General features: G+C 40.0%; 2 protein-coding genes across 2 annotated transcripts in view; one reads left to right on the forward strand and one right to left on the reverse strand.

The window, feature by feature from the left end:
* LOC145499291 (uncharacterized) overlaps positions 1-12,856 on the reverse strand; it is a 189,210-nt gene that overhangs the window by 135,457 nt on the left and 40,897 nt on the right. The gene's annotated exons all lie outside the window — the stretch shown is intronic.
* LOC145499661 (uncharacterized) lies at positions 65-12,612 on the forward strand. The gene is made up of 11 exons (XM_081479178.1): positions 65-305; positions 7,170-7,281; positions 7,532-7,552; positions 8,260-8,308; positions 8,961-9,004; positions 9,293-9,334; positions 9,804-9,837; positions 11,052-11,095; positions 11,640-11,681; positions 12,058-12,105; positions 12,525-12,612. Exons 2-10 carry the CDS (start codon positions 7,191-7,193, stop codon positions 12,093-12,095), a joined length of 405 nt encoding a protein of 134 aa, XP_081335304.1. The 5' UTR covers positions 65-305; positions 7,170-7,190; the 3' UTR covers positions 12,096-12,105; positions 12,525-12,612.

Here is a 12,856-nt window from a genome sequence, read left to right on the forward strand (position 1 = left end):
CATTTAGGAAATTAGCTGAACAACACTACAACAACGAAAAGTGAGAACAGATTAATACCAAATACATCTGGTAAAGGAAGTAGCAGTTTTCGCTGTGATAAATGTCTGTTAAGTTATCGCCACCTTTTCTGTTCTCAAGTGAAAGCGGATATTGTCGTCCAGGCGAGAGGAGACCGTCACGAACTGTGGCTCAAGTCACGTGATTAAAACACCAGCGTTGACTCGTATAAAAGAGCGGGAAACAGTGTCCATTTTGCTTTTTGTTTTGACAAGAAAATCAAAGACAAGGTGCTTCGTAAATTGAGGTAAGAAACAAGGATTTAAATGTTTATGACCTACCGCCAACTATTGTGAGCATGCTACATTAAAATCTTCATAGCACGCTTAAAAAAAAAGAAAAGATAATATGACGCGAAGTATTATGAACTATATTTTATATGAAAATTCTACAACTGGTTGAAAACACTTTTGGGACGTAAATTAAATCCTTGATTTTGAACTCGTAAGCTGAGATGTATACTGAATAGAAATGATGCCATTTCAAGAACGTCAAAAATTTTCAAAATAGTTTATTTTCTTGAAAAAAAAACCCACAATTTTCTCTGAGAGATACGTGCTACTATAATATAAAACATTTTCTTGTAAAAAAAAGTAGGTCTTCGGACACAAGCCTTAGGCGAGTGTTCAAATTTACACTTCTTCCTTAGATAAGATAAGATAAGATAAGATAAAATTTTACTTATATATGCTCTGGTCACGTCCTGTGTGCTTTTCAACTGCACAAAGTATGTTATAACAGAACAAAGCACGATTAAGGATATACCTATATCCTATACTAGTAGTAATCAGAGATTATGAGAGTGCGTTCGACGCGCTCACTTTAATATATAATTATATATCGTAAATAAATGATTTCACTAGCTGACTTTCAACCTTTGTCTATTGCTAAAATTGACATTTTTCAGCAACAACCGAGGTTTTACAGTCAGATATGCATAGTGTCAAAGTCCATGCTAGTGAAGAGGTCACGATTTGTTAATACGTTGCGTGACGCTGCCAGTTTCTGTGGTCTCTCAAGTTTCATAGAATATTTAAATTACGTACATTATTCAAAGCTAGCATTTGCCGTCGCGTGCTCGTTTCGCGACTAATTCGAGTATTTTCCCAGATGAATAAAGTAGTCTTATGGAGCTTGCCTTCAGAGAACTTTTCCACCGATTCCAAACAATAAAATTTCGACCGGATAAACACTGAGCTATCTGTCGCGACTGGAACTAATCAACAAATGCAATCAGAATGTAGCTGCTCCCACGGTTATCATCCCAAAGCCAAGTCGTGTTAATAAACAAGGACAATTCCCGCAGAGTGCGATAAATGCTGCCGTCGAAGCGTTTAAATTCGCTAAAATCTAACGCTGAGAGCACATAATAGCGAAGCGTACGGCAACTGGATGGAAAGAAGTCACAAAAAGATCCATCGGAAAGACGAGCTCACATAGCCTGCTCACATACTCACATGTTCGCCACATGTCTTATCACATGTCTTAGCATTAAACGGTACCAGTTTACTGGCCGTGACATGCCCCTGCAAACATCAAGCGGGGTGGCCATTTCGGTGTCCTTACAGGAATGTGGTTTTTTTCGGCTTAGAACCGTGCACAGGCAGACCAACTCTGAAAAGCCACAGGTCGAAATTAGGTTTGCGTTCCACTTCGTCGAACGCAATAAGTAAAACTTATATCAAATCTATAGATATCCGATTTTCCACAAATAGACTTACAAACCGATGTTCTCTGCTCTTAAACAATGCCTTATCACTGATGGTTATTCAGTCACTTTAACTTTAGTTAGTAAAAGTGTTTCCTTATTCAAATTGAATAGCCAGCTTATGACGGAGATTGAAGCTCAGTAGAACTTCATCTCCAAAGACAGTTCAAAGCAGCTGGGCTTTGGATAATAACAGAATTATGTCTTTGGTCTGTTTTATCGCCTACACAATGGTTAAACATCGTTAACACAGTCGAAGCCGGCCTTTTGTCACGTTGTTAAACCCGTAGCCTTTGTTACGTTCACAATCGACGGCGTGGATTGATTTCAAAGTTTCCTATAGTAGCTCTGCGACAATCAAAAAGCCAGGAAATGACATATCACATCATATACGTTGTAACATAACGAGGTGTAAAAATTCGAAGGCAAATGTTTTATGAAGGTTCTTCTAAATTTTGCTGAAAAGTTCAAAGCAATGAAAAACCATCCTCGAATTCATTGATATCAAACATGTTTTTGCCATTCAACACTTGGCAGGCAAACGGGTATTTTAATTTTTTCCCATTTTTACAATGCATAGCAACTGAAGTACAGTATATTAGTTACAACCAAGAGATTATCAAGGTAAGAGAGTGAATCCCCCGTCCTCTAGTAAGGTAATCACTCTTAAGTTATTTTTAGACATGGTACCCAGTTCTTCCGAGGATTGTACTCGCGCGATGCCTGGACAGCCGAAGCGATTTTCTCGAAAATACCTGAGACGAAATGGCGGGAACGTCATTTTATGTTTTGATTTCGTTTCAGAGCAGAAATGTTTTCTGCACTATCAGCCGTCTTTTTGTTCGTCCGGGCTTTCGTTTGTTTTGTGCTCGTTTGGCTGTTCATTATTTGGCTGTTTAGTCGGTTTTAGGAGGTTTAATTAAGCAAACTTTAACGGCAACGGCAACGAGTTCAGTGGCTGTGTAAACGTGTGTTATAATTCTTTGTTCATTTCTTTGCCGTAGGTTACAAAAGGTCACAAAACAACAACGTAAAATAGCCACATTCTGCGTATTCCAGTGAACGTGAACTATACGACGGCCAATTTTTAAAGTTTCTTTTTCGAATTTTGACGCTGTCTTACATATTCTGTTTGAGATATTTCTGACAGTATAGACAAACTGGATGAATCTAAATTCTCGTGAGATTCGTAGGTTGAATATTAAGTCGTTTTTTAATCGATGTTTCCTTTGGCGTTGTTGCCGTTGCTGCTTAAACTGCTTTTGCTACTTGGGCAGCGAGCGTCTTCCTGCACTTTCGATCATCTGTTTGTTCGGTTGCCTAGCTTGTGTTTGGGCGTTTGTTTGCTTTGCACTCGTTTGTCTACTTATTTCTCTGCCGTTCTTTCAGTTGTTATTGTTTGTGCGGGGGACATCCGTCTCTTATTTAAACTCCTATTAAAGTTTCGAAATGTGTTAAAACATACCTAGAGCCAAAGTTCCTTTGCTTGTAATCAAAATATGAAAGAAGACATCCCCACAGCATTGAAGGTTTTCCTTTGCTTTGAAACGAAAAGAAACGAAACAAACATAAACAAATCCTCCACGAAAGCATCCACGGCGCAACGCGCTAGTACTATCCGTGGAAGTACTGGGTACAATGTCTAAAAATAACTTAAGAGGAAATACCCTAGTTAGAGGACCTATATGGGGGATTCACTCTCCTACCTTGATAATCTCTTGTTACAACCTAAGATTTTCTTATGTATACTATTCAGTGGAAATTGAAGAGGTGATGAAGTCCAGCACAGACTTTATGGTTGTATTGTCAACAACTGCTATTGACCGCGTGCCAGGCCATGGCCAGACAAAAAAAAATATGATAACCAAAGAATCATAACAGAACTTTTAGTTTCATTCAGATGCCTTGAATTTAAAAGAACTAGTACCGTCAAAGAAGACCTTGAAAAAATCTCAGGAACCTGTAGTTCATTACTTGTAATCCCGTTCTTTACTAATCAACTTTGTTCCTTTTTTGGTCCATCGGTATTTCTAGATCTTGATGCTTTAGTACTTAACGCACGCATGCTAGTCTTTATACCACGCTACTTTTTGTGGTTACTGGCTTCTAGCCAGTCACCAATATGTCATCATGTGTGTTTGTAAGTAAGTAAGCAAGATAGTCCGTGCCTTTTCGGATCTCACGAAGCGAGGCCGAAAATACCTCGAGATTTGCTCAAGTTCTTTTGATCAATTTTCACCTTTAAAACGCGAGTTTTAATAAAAATAATTATTATTACTGTTTAAAATTGGTTCCGTTTAATTTGAAATCACTATTGGAGTGAAAAATGCGAATTTGCTAACAGAAACGTAGCGTTACGGAGCATTACGAATGACTACGTTCCCTAGCCGCTCACTGCCCGAAGGACATTGCAGACTCGTTTTCCCACGCTCTTGCGACGTGACATTGTTTGGATAATCAGGAGAGTAGCCGCAGGGGCCCGTTTACATGGAAAGAGGATGATCCTAGTGCTAGGATCATCCTAGGACTAGGATCATCCGAGCGCGGTATGTTTTCAGCTTTCAGTTTACATGTGAAGGGTTATATTTGGCCCCAGTGCTAGGATTATCCTACCGCTAGGATAATCCTATCTGATAGGAAGGATGATCCTGGCGCTAGGATGATCCTACCTCCATGTAAGCGGCTTCAGGAGGCCCAGTTTGCCCACCCACCATCTTGAAACCGGAGATGGCCCTGGGGACGAGTTGTGAGAAACAACATGGCACGATCTTCTCACTTATCGACTAAAAGCTCAAAAAAAAACCTGGAAATGATGGCAGTGTGATTTAGTTGGAGAATCATCGCTCATTGTTGCTGTGTTTGAAATATCAAGTTGTATATAATGGCAAATTGATGCTGAAAGGCAGTTATCAACGCCAGTAAAGAGAGAAGAACTCCCAAAACTACGCTTTTGTCATTGTCGCCCGCCATCTTGCTTTGCAACCGAGCCGAACACAAAAGTGCCAAGACGATCCTGCATGTAAACCAAATGAAAAGTTGGTCCCAGGAGCCGCGTTTTTTCATGCAAACCAAATGAACCTTCTAGGATGATCCTAGCACTAGGATCATCCTCTTTCATTGTAAATAGACCCTCAGTTTTCTACCTTTCTTTCTCGTATAACCAGGTACAGCTTTCACCGATTGTGCCAAAGTATTTTTCTCGAAGAATCTTGTAGGATTTTGAGCGGTTTCCGAAAGGTTTTGATTGGAAGTACGATTGTCCCGGGGGGAGGGGTACTCCCTTATGTGGGCTATATAGGTTTGTGCGGCCCCAAAGGGTATGGTTTTTCAGCCGTTTGGGTCATAAATAGGGTAAAGATTTTAGCTGATTTTGGCCATTATGGTCATAAATAGGGTATGGTTTTTTGCACTCTATCCTTGATATGGGTATGTTTTTAAGGAGAAGCCAGTTTTTCATCGTTTCCGAAAAGAAAATCAACAAAAGCCCTTCACAAATTATGATTACGGTAATTTAACATTGGTCTGAACTAGGGAACTAATTATAACGTAGGTCTGAAACAGGGTTTGATTTAAGGGTCAGGTCATAAATAGGGGTTCGAATTTTTGGTCAGGTCATAAATAGGGTAGGGAATATCGCAGGTTTTGGTAATAAATAAAGTAAGGGTTTTGGGAAGCGGGCCGCACACCCTCCCCCCCCCCCAATTTGTCTGGGAGTACCCCTCCCTCCGGGACGATTGTTACGCGCCTTGAAAGCATCCATCGAGCAAATAAATGTACATTCGCAAATTGATGTTTATTTCATTTTCTCGTACTACTCGGAATTAGATGTAATGTTTGTTTCATTATAAATACTTGTTCTAATAACAAATAGAAACTGAAATATTCACCTAAGTCAGGATTCCTCAACCGGATTATAAAACGCTCTTCTGGCAAAAAGCCATCTGAACCGTCGATAACAGTCGATGAGATCTAAAACTCGATAGAAACAAAAAAATGTGTTTGTATTTATTATTACTATTATTTTTTTTTGAAAACACTGCGAGAAAAACGAAGGAAAATCTCTTGACTACCTTGCTTATCAAAACATAAATAGTGTTTACTTTTCTCTTTGCCTTCGGCTTCATCAACCATCTCTTCATGCTTTCTTGTGGAAGTCTTACAGGATGTTTCCTACGTGCTTATTATACGCTACAACAACAAAACCGAACCTGTAAACTATTTTAATTTACTGAAAGTTAATCTAAAACAACTTCTTATGTAGTACAGAATTCTGTTCTCGTGAAGAATAATAAAACAAGTAAAATTAAAATTGTCCTTTAACTATGCGCTGGTGGAAAGTCACAAATTATGTAAATCATGAGTATAAACGAGACCACGTGCGGTCTAGCAAAGTGCAAAGGCCTGTCCAAACGGGAAATGTTTGGCGACCAAACACCATCAAACATGTTTGTTTGATCGTGTTTGATCGTGTTTGGTCGTGTTTGATAAAATTTGAAGGCCATCAAACATTCGATCAAACAACTTAAGACATTTCTTTTGTTCTAGTGTTTGATGGGCGATGTTTCGTTCGTTTGGACAGCCCGTATTAAACATGTTTGGCGCGCGCATGCGTACCACGCTTGTTCAGCGGCTTGTATCCATAATTTGATCTGTGTTTGATCAAACATGTTTTAACCGTTTGGCCACTCAGTTCAACAGCATGTTTGGTCACCAAACAATGTTTGATGGTGTTTGATCGCCAAACATTTCCCGTTTGGACAGGCCTTAAGGTAGTTAGAAGAAAGCAATCACAGCTTGTTTTAAGTTTTAAATGGCAACCTTTATTTTAACCTTTATTTTAACCTTTATTTTAACCTTTATTTTTCCAGTCAGGTTTCGTTGACAGTTCGGAAGTTGAGCTATAACCAGTCGTTATGATTAATTTCTCATTCTTGGGAGACCTGTTTGATTCATCGATGAGACATTTGATTCCAGGCAGTCAGACTGTTGTTTATCCCCGGAATGTTCCCACTCCCTCCAAGCCTACGTGCAGAGGCCTCGTGTTCTACAAAGGAAATAAGACAGAACTACACGAAGGCTTACTGTCTCCGGTCAAGCACTTGAAATTTCTATTGTTTGCTACTGACAACTGCAATATTTCTGGTTGTACAGGGTTCAGTCCATAATGGTATATTCACGTGCTCGGAACAGGTTGACAAAAGTTGATAAGAAAATTAGCAAACTCTTTTTTGATAAAAATGACCTCATAGGTGCCACCCAGGGTCAGAATTGTTAAAAACTGACTGGAAGGGATATAGAATCTACTCTCATTACTTAATCACGATTGGAACTTGAACTGTTGCAAAATATTTCTATAAGCCTTCAATTCTAATCTGAAACACTCTTATCATTTTGTTTTGTAAGAACAAGCCGGTAAATTTCACTATGGTTTCCAACACGGTGTGTTTCTCCTTGGTCGTGTTCGCTGTTCTTGTTGTAACTACAGTCGGAAAACCGTTCAGCGAAGAAGACAGAGGTATAGTAGCAACAAGGAGATTATTAATAATTTAGATCATTACCTTCAGTTTGAGGAGACTTCGCAGTAATTGTTAACCTGGGTAGAAAAACTCTAAAGAGGCAACTCAAGGAAACATCACACATCACCATTCCTTATAGCGTCTAGTGGGGTACAGGGCCGCACAAAAAGAAACAGCTAAGGGCAATAACAATCGAAAAATTGGAAAGTTGAAACACATTACGCATTTTTGTCATTACTTTCTTTGCAGCGGACACGATGCTGGCTGACAGTAAGTCGCTTTTATTTATTACTTCTCGTTCATCTAAAGTACAACCCCTGTGTAACATAACAGTATCTTCCAAGAGAGAATGAGGAGTAAGAAAGTTAATTCCCCATATACTGATACTCCATCCATTCTTGCTATGGATGCGTTTACTTGTGTTCAACTGTTTGTTGCAGAGCTAAGCCACCCCCCCCCCTCCCACCCCGACCCCTTTGGATGTACTCCCTTGTAATAGACTTATGGGGATGTACCGCTGGGTGGGGTCTCATTTTCACGACTGGATTGACTATAATGGGGTTGCATGTTCAATAGAGTTACTAGAACAGGGCACACATTTTAGAGGTTTTGGGAGTAAGAAAATACAAGCAAGTAGGGATTTCAAAACGGGAAGATTCACGGTGAAAAGGTTGTTACCGTTCTACATTCAGTTTAACAAATGTGTCACTTCATTTTAGGATGAACTAGTTGAAGGGCTTTATAAGGTAGATGCATAAAGAGATGGGATCGCGAAAAAAGTGACTAAGATGGGGTCTATAATTAGCCACAGAATAGACTATAACGGAGTAGGGGTTAGAGGCACATACCAAGCAAAAGTTGATCCAAGTACCCCCCCTCCCCCCACCCCACCCTTGGAAACTAAAAGTAAAATTATTACCAAACTGGAACGACTGACTGATTTGACTTAATAACTGAAGGTTGTCCGGTTGTTACAGGTCCAGCATATCCACCCAAAGTACGGATTAACAGGCACGGCAAGCGAGGGTGAGTCGTCAAAACATGTCCATCTCAGATCTGTTTTGAAAATGTTAAATGTGCAATCTCGTCTCAAGAGCCCACGCGTTTTCGGTCAGCGTTGGTCAAACGCCTGCCTCTCTAGACAAACGACGAAAAAATAAAAAATAAAAAAAGAAAGAAACCAGAAAACCTTGGTTGCAGTTTGATATTGTGCGCATGCGTTCAAATTTAGTAACGGCTATTTAACATGCGTAGAAAGAGTAAAATCTGGGACTAATGCTGATTCAGCTTTCCATTTCGCTCAGATGTTTTGGCGTTTGTTGCTAGTCAAAAGGATGTTGGTCTATGAGAAGGAGATTGACAATTCCAATACAAAGAGCATTGTGCAGCCATATCGATATGTACAGCACAGATCACAAACCTAGTTAATACGGGGATTCTGATCTTGCTGACGCCATTGTTTACATTTTGGCGCAGAGAAAGCGTCATGCTAAATAAGAACTGACTCCAAGTGCAAATCCGCCGTTGAAAGGCTTGTACAAGCTCCTTCAACCTCGTTTTCAGTCTCTTTTCTTTGCATCCCCTCGAGCGACCCGGAAAGAGGCTGCTATAATTAAGTTTCCAATTTCAACTCAAATTGGTATGAGACAAGATTTTATATCTTCCAGTGTCTTTTCAGGTTATTTGATGACATCGAGGAACAAGATTCTGACGACCTATCTGGTATGAAATTATAACCTCGAGACGCCTCTTACAATGAGACTCAAATACATTTGACATAATACAATTAACAATGTGATGATATTTATGGTGAAATTTTTTATTCTGATGAGTTGAAATACTCCTAGTCACTTCATTCTACAGAAACTGGGATAAGCTCCGGTCTGAGGGACCACTTGGCTCGTACGCAGACTAAGCATGCCTTTACTGAGTAGAAAAAAAAAACAGAGAGACAAATCATGACACAGGTACTGATCATGACAGTTAACTTCGTCATGAATTTCTTTTCAGAGAGCAATGCGTATTACGCAGAAGACAGTATGGCGGCTGATGGTAGGTCACTTTCTTTATTGACTCCAGACTATTTCTCATAGATCTAAAATGTTTCCCGTGCCGCTCATTGGCTAAGTAAGGAATTTAAATATGGGTTTTAAGCCAAGCGTGAAAGATGGCTGAATATTGGCCAAGTCCGCTTTTTGCATGTTTATGACCGAGACGGAGTCGCGATCCATAAACTCACAATAAAAGAACGAGGCCAACATCCACACATCTTGACCGAAAAAGCTTGGCCAATAAAGGAATTATTTTTGGCTTTGGGGAAATTTTTTTTTGCGGGACACAGCTGGTAGTCCCCGAGCGGGCAAGATAGCGCCATCTTGCCCGCTCGGGTAGCTGATCACAGGATTTGATTCATCTCGCACGCTCACGGAGCTAGCCATATAACATGTCTTTTGCTATTGTTACCGAAAAACTCAATCTGACTTGGCAAACTTTATTAATAAGAAAAATTTCTGACTTACAGGTCCACCACGGATAAATCGGCACGGCAAGCGAGGGTAAGTCGTGAACCACAACCTTTATGGCACGGTGGGGTCACAGGCACATTCTCCTTTCATGTTATAATTAGTTAAGTAAGACACTTATGATGTAAAGCTTTGCTCATAACCACATTATTATGTACAGGAGAAATGGCAGGCTTGCTCAATAGGGTTTGTTTACCATGATGTGATTGCCAGCAATCCACTAATAGTCTCTTGTCTTTAGTTGTTTAACATGCTGGGCAACAAATCTCTCCTTATTGTAGGACAGACGATAATCAAAACCCAAACCATAGCCAATGGTTCTTTTCAACAAATGGTCACATGGCGCAAAATCTGTCATGGTAAGCCACGCACTGGGCTTCCAAAACAGAGAAAATCAAGCTTAGCTGGTTGAGATTCTGCATTCTTTTGCCATCCAACATGGCGGATTTTGCACCATGTGATCGTTTGTTGTAAAACGCCCATTGCTCTTCTGTTTTCTAAAAAGACAAATTGGACATGAGACAAAACAACGCAAGTTAAGAAATAGAAAAAACATGCACTGTGTTTCTATCGAGTTTTAGTATAAATCTACAAGCATTCTATCACGAATGCCATTCACTGATTGGCTAGTTATTCACTATCTATTCTGTTGTAGATAGTGAGCAGCCTAGCAGTGTGCGCTTGTTAACAAAATGACGACCGCCTGTTTGCGTTTTAGCAGTGCCTGGGAAAGAGGGTTTGGATGAAGTCGACAGAAATCTCGAGCTCATTATCTAAGCACGGCTTTATCCAATCAGCGTGCTTATTTGTTTTGGGCTATTTTCTAAAGGCCATTAGTATCACCCAACTAGTGGACTAATGTAAATCCTGCATTTTGATTGGCTACGCTACTAGGGGACTATTAGTAATAGTCATCGAGTAGCAAAATCGGCGCCATCGAGCGTGACGCTTTCTTTCGTTTTATTCCCAAATAAATATTTCTTCAACTTGCATTTGCTAACTTTATTATTACCTTTTCTGTCCGACTAGTTGGGTGATACTAAAACAGTTAGACCTTTCGCCCTCAAGGGCCACGAGTCAATAGCCCATTCGGTTTCGCCTCATGGGCTATTGACCCGTAGCCCGCAAGGGCTACGGGTCTAATTGTTAATTAGAACACGCTTGCTAATTGTCAACGCTTTAGCTTGGACTCAAATCGAGTGTACGATCCGACACTGAAATCTTGGTCTGTTCTTGGGTCTCTTTAGGCTCTTTGACAACATGGAGGAGCAAGACTTTGAAGGAGAAACAGGTATGAAATGATAATGTAGAAACGAGGCTCGAAAATGCACTTGATACTATAATTACCAGTACGTTTAACCGCAGCAGTAAATAACTTATGATTGTTTGACCTTGTCATATGATAAGAAATGTTTTGTAAGCTGTACCATGTAAATATTCTTTTCTTGCTTGATGTACTTTACTAGCTTGCAGTACTTAACTTTCAAGCTAGCAAAATGCATTAAGCAAAAAAAGGTAAATTTTGCTCAACAATTAACAGGTGAAGAATGACTTATTACACTTATGACATTCAGCCATGAAGCATATATCAATCGAAGTTTAGTTTGCCTGAAAAATTCTAACAATCCAGTTACAAGGTTCATGGACCTCCCTGCTGACTCAATTTAATTCAGAAGTTGATCAGGTGGAATCTCCTCTGTGATGATGATTGCCTGAATTTAAGAAACATCAGTGGAGTTTAATCAAGCGTTTGCGTTATGCAGTAAAAATGTTCAGTGACGTTGGAGTTTGAAAAATTCGTTTTTTTAACAAATTATATTATTGAATTGTTTCAGAATACGTTATGAATGGTGCGAGGCGCATGGATTTGGCTGACAGTAAGTTACTCGTATGATATTTATATTTTATGGTCCGTACTGAATTAAAAGATAATGCTGTACAGGCTGGAGATGAATAATCTGACGTGGAATTTATCCTAGAAGACGATTTGTTCGTCTTCAAGACGGAACGTATTCGTGCTGGCAGGTCGACAAATTTTGTGTCACAGTTCGTCTAAAAACCGTATTTATACCTTGACGAATTATCCGTGTTCGACACTCAGACAAATTGTTAGTGTCAAATGATTAATTCGTCTCAGACGAATAGTTCGTGCTTGGCATAAACTCGGTCATTGCCTGTCGACCGGCCATGGATTGTAGCTTCTGGGCCATCAATCAGCGCACCAATACTTATCTACTATGTTTTCCTAATTAGTTCCCCCGAGATTACGAATGAATCGTCACGGCAAGTAAAGCAAGAAAGGTAAGTTGACGAAAACTTCCACTGACAATGAAAAATTTTAACTCCGTCACGCTATAAATAGTTGGTGAATAATTCCCAGGGGAGATCTGACGGATTCCCCGAAAAACGTTTTGTGGGGGCTAGCCTCTTTTGGAAATGTTGCACCATCCCATTTCCCTTTCCAAGTTCCTTCTTTCGCCTTTTCCTTTCGTATCCCACTTCTCCCTTCGCTACCCGTCTTCCCCTCCCCCCTCCCCCTTAAACCTTTCCCCATGTCCATTGTCCCCCTTACTCCCTCCCATTTCCCCTTCCAACTTCCTCTTCCCACTTCCCCCTTCCCCTTCCCCGTCCCCTTTCCGCATTCATCTAAATCACCCCCATTTTCCTCCTCTCGCCCCACCTACAACTAAACGCCTTGTCCTGTCTTTTCTTCTCATCAGGATCACACGTTTGACCCAGTACTTCATAACGAAAGTTTACCAAGGCAGAGAATGACGCGGAACACCATAAGTCGTATAATTAAGATCGACTTTATTAACACAATGAAATCTGATGAGGAGTAAGAGTAGATAGAATTATCCAATATCAGTTACAAGTATAACTATTAGTCTTAACAAAAATAAACAGTTATTCCAATGTGTTATCTGTCATTAAACTATCGGAAATGTCATAGTTCTCAGCACAGTTACTGACGACCCTCCCTCTCCACCTCAGCACAAAACGCAAACTGCGCAACAGATAGAATCTTGAGTTAATCTCAAAGACGATGCCC

Source organism: Orbicella franksi, chromosome 10 (genome assembly GCF_964199315.1).
Source record: "Orbicella franksi chromosome 10, jaOrbFran1.1, whole genome shotgun sequence".
NCBI classification, from domain to species: Eukaryota; Metazoa; Cnidaria; class Anthozoa; order Scleractinia; family Merulinidae; genus Orbicella; species Orbicella franksi.

What these genes read in the sequence shown, in the direction of transcription:
- LOC145499661 (XM_081479178.1), top strand. Translation starts at nt 7,191, where the DNA reads ATGGTTTCCAACACGGTGTGTTTCTCCTTGGTCGTGTTCGCTGTTCTT. An exon ending in GGACACGATGCTGGCTGACA is followed by an intron (nt 7,553 to 8,259) that starts GTAAGTCGCTTT and finishes CGGTTGTTACAG; the next exon opens with GTCCAGCATATCCACCCAAA. An exon ending in AGATTCTGACGACCTATCTG is followed by an intron (nt 9,005 to 9,292) that starts GTATGAAATTAT and finishes ATTTCTTTTCAG; the next exon opens with AGAGCAATGCGTATTACGCA.